Here is a 3,956-nt window from a genome sequence, read left to right on the forward strand (position 1 = left end):
AGACAGAGAAAAATCAGAGGATATTTCGTCCGATTTTCGTCAAGTGTGTATGGCCCTTTAAGCAGGTCATAGATGGTGTGATTTTCTTCCCTGCAACCACAGTGTTGATGGGGGAATGCCTTTTGCGGAAGCTATTGTGTTCTCCCAGCAGGGGGGGGAGCACAGGGAGCTGTCCCTGCCAGGAGAACACAGTGATTTTTGCTAGTGGCTATAGCGCCTGGCAATAATCACATGCCCCCAAAAATCTGACATACTGTTTGTACCCAAGTTGATCAATGAATGCATTGGGTACAATCAGCCTGCCCATAGATGGTTCAAATCTCAGCCGGCTTTACCAAAACTGTGTAATAAACCTAAACAGATTTTCCCATTTGCATCAATATGGGCAGGTCCATGCCTTACATTGTTGTTGAAATATCTATTGTGCAATCAGATTGCGTAGTATATGGTCACCTTTAGATGGGACATGTAGATCTAGATTAATTTTTAAACAACAAAGCGGTAATAAACCTAAAAACAAATATGTAATATACTGCAGCTTACCAATCCTTAGATGTATTGGCTGCATTCGTTTTCTTTATAAGTTTTTATTTTTTTCTCTTTACTTTCATTTGGAGATTTGGCCAATAACAAACTTCCTGTCTTTGGGTGTCTCCACTCTGGATGGAGGGGCAACAGGGGAGAGTAGCGTTCAGATTGAGAAGGACTTCACTAACAAATTGAAGTGGAACTCCAGCTAACACTCAATAGGCTTAATTCATGCGACCATAAAAAAAAACACATATTCAAGTGTTTTTTAAGCAGTTATAGCAACCATTTTTTTTTCTTTTTGTATAAAGGTTTTACACAAATAAAGGCTGAGCATTGTAAGCACTCCTGTCAATGGTAAATAATTTGTCCTGACTCCCTACCATACCAATCTGTCAAGAAAATGTGGCAGTTAAAGGAAGTTGAAAAATACCAGACTTACTGGTTTGATCAACTGGTAAACAAAGAGCAGAAAAATAAGAACAAACACAGCCACCACATCTAAGGATCAAGTAAGCTACACTATATAACATTTTTGTTTTTAGGTTTAATTAAAAGTAAAATTGTACAATTTTATAATAAACATTTCCTAAGGGTAATTTCCTATTTCAAACCAAACGTCAGTGCTGGGGTGTTTGGCAGTTGCACAATATTATAACCAGGTGACACACCGGTTTCATGTTGCCAACAATGCAGGAAATTACTCCAATGACTCCAGTTCAACTGAAAAGCACAATATAGTTGAAAACAAGGTTCTCTAAAGTCCAAAAACACAACCTGTTATCTCTGTCATTACCTGTAGCTGGCAGGTTAATGAATAGGGAGGAGGATCATTTAGAAAAAAACTGGATTTGTCTTCATTTTTACAGAAATTTTTTGACCATTTTTGACAGCAGTTGAATTTTTTTTGTAAACCAAATCTTTCCACTCTGCATGTGTTGACAGAACCTCTCTCTTCCTTCCAGTTCTACCAACAATCATAAAAAGTTGATGTATACTTTCCCGATGTTCCTTTGCCCGTTCCTCTTGGACATACAGGTTTCCAGCAACTCCTTTGTGGGAAGGAAATTGTCTGTATTCAAGATGAATTGCTGCAAAGCTTTCTCAGCTGGTATAGAAGAATTCTTTTTATTTTCCCTGATGACACTGTCCAGTAGGATGCCTCGCACATCCTTGGGTTTTCCTGGAAGGCCGAAGACAATGAAGAGGCCCAGGCAATCCGAGCCCACCAGCCTACAAAACTCCTCTAGTTTCTCATACGGGCTCTTATTTTTGTAAAATGTGTCAGTCAGTTGGATTTCCTTGTAGGGGCCATTTTCTATTGGGTCTCCTCGTCCATTGTCATTGAAGTCAGACATCTGCAAGGCCTGGACGGCTATCTGTAGCCTTGTGGTTTTGTCGGGACCGAGCAGAGTCCAAATCCAGTCCACACCAAACAAGACAGCTTGCTGTTTGGTCATTTTGCTGGTGGCAATTCGTTCTTCGACTCCCTTTTCCGCACAGAAGGTAATAAAGTTGACCAGGAAGATCTCTGTCAGGGTGTCCGTGCTGGGACGAAAACTGCCATAGGGGTCTTCGAATCCGAGATAGTCCTTTAGTTTTTGGGAAGCATGTACCACTCCCTGGCTGAAGATCTCACAGACAATATCTGACTTGTCTGGCTGGGTAACAATGATCTGAGAAGGGGTTTGACCCATCATGAAAGGCTTACATGGCCGTCAAGGTTCTGGAAGCCCTAGACCACGTATTGAAGGTCAGTGTGAAGCAGCTGTAGGCTTGCACTGCGATGTATTGTGTTCTTTGACGTGTGACTATGTTATAATAGAGGGCTGGGCTTCTTATTGTGTCTCCAGAGCTGCTAAAACTGGACGGACAACTTCCACAATCTGTAACTGAAAACACATCCTCATTCGTAGCTGAGGGCAAAGTCTGTCTGCATTTATGTAGAGGATTAAAAAAATACATTTAGGATGTTCCTTGACAAATCTGCATTGGGGTCTTGATCCTGCCATTTTTTTATTTTTAAGTTTCTGGATGATTTTGCCTGTGGGGGTGCAGTTAAAAATATCAGGGGGGCAGAGGATGGAGGGTCAGCAGGGAAAAGTACAGGGGTTAGCAGAGCAGAGGATAGGATCAGGAGTTTGTAGGCTAGTGCACCAGAGCTATTAGCTTTTAGGACAGCATACAGGGGTCAGCAGGGGAGTGCACAGGAATTGGTAAGGCAGTGTACTGGGAATCAGTAGGGCAGGGAACAGGAGTCACTGCTGGAAGGGCACTCAGCATAGTTCCCATCTCAGAGCTTCCCATTCACAATCCCCACCACACCTGACAACACTGTACATACACAGCCTGAGCACAGGCAGCAAGATCACCTCCTGGGCTCTTCCCCACACAACACAGAGCTGAGACCTGATTTTCTTTCACACAGCTTTGATCTGCACTGTGCATAGCTGGTGCAACTTCTGACCTGTGAAATTTCTTGGTCAGAACGGCGGCATTGCTGTAGTAGGTCTGGCTTATTGATACACCCAACGGTTAGATTCAAACCATAGATGGCTGGCCTTAGTGATTGGGTATGAAGGCTAACCAAATATGCTGGGTAAAATGACACCAACCGTTGATCTACAAAAAAAATTATTCAAGGGTTTATATTTGATTAAAAAAAAAAAAAAAGGTGAAGAGGCCTTTTTCAAAATTTCAGCTCCCCTAAATACAAATACAGCATTACTGGACGAGGGGGGGGGGGGGGGGGGTCTTCAAAAAATGTCCACACTTTTTCTGTTAACCACTTAAGCCCCGGAAGATTTTACCCCCTTCCTGACCAGGGGTTTTTTTGTGATTCGGCACTGCGTGACTTTAACGGACAATTGCGCAGTCGTGCGACGCTGTACCCAAATGAAATTGAGAATCTCTTTCCCAGGTTCACTTTGAATACCCAGTTTTGTGTAGATGCCTTTCAGCTGATGGGAACCATCTATAACTTTTTTAACCACTTCTGGACTGGAAGGTTTTGCCCCAGGCCATTTTTTGTGATACGGCACTGCGTTACTTTAACTGACATCTGCACGGTCATGCGACGCTGTACCCTAATAAAATTTGTGTCCTTTTTTCCCCACAAACAGAGCTTTCTTTCGGTGGTATTTGATCACCTGTGCGATTTTTTGATCATGCGCTATAAACAAAAAAAGAGCGACAATTTAGCAAAAAATAACAATATTTTTCACATTTTTTTTATATGAAATTCCCCCCAAAAAAATGTAAAAATCAAAATTTTTGAACATTTTAGGCCAATTTGTTTTCTGCTACATATGTTTGGTAAAAAAAAAAATCGCAATAAGCGTATTTTGATTGGTTTGCGCAAAAAGTTATTGCGTTTACTAACTAAGGGAAAGATTTTTGTCATTTTTATTGGGTTTTTTTTGGCAGCG

The 3,956-nt window shown here is 41.6% G+C and overlaps 1 protein-coding gene across 1 annotated transcript; it reads right to left on the minus strand.

Moving 5' to 3' along the window:
• Positions 1-1,486: 1,486 nt before the first annotated feature.
• Positions 1,487-2,325, minus strand: REP15 (RAB15 effector protein). The gene has a single exon (XM_082256646.1). It carries the CDS (start codon positions 2,226-2,228, stop codon positions 1,506-1,508), a length of 723 nt encoding a protein of 240 aa, XP_082112772.1. The 5' UTR covers positions 2,229-2,325; the 3' UTR covers positions 1,487-1,505.
• Positions 2,326-3,956: the final 1,631 nt, after the last annotated feature.

Source organism: Pelophylax lessonae, assembly GCF_965119305.1.
Source record: "Pelophylax lessonae genome assembly, chromosome: 4".
In the NCBI taxonomy this organism is placed as follows: domain Eukaryota; kingdom Metazoa; phylum Chordata; class Amphibia; order Anura; family Ranidae; genus Pelophylax; species Pelophylax lessonae.

What these genes read in the sequence shown, in the direction of transcription:
- REP15 (XM_082256646.1), bottom strand. Translation starts at nt 2,228, where the DNA reads ATGATGGGTCAAACCCCTTCTCAGATCATTGTTACCCAGCCAGACAAG.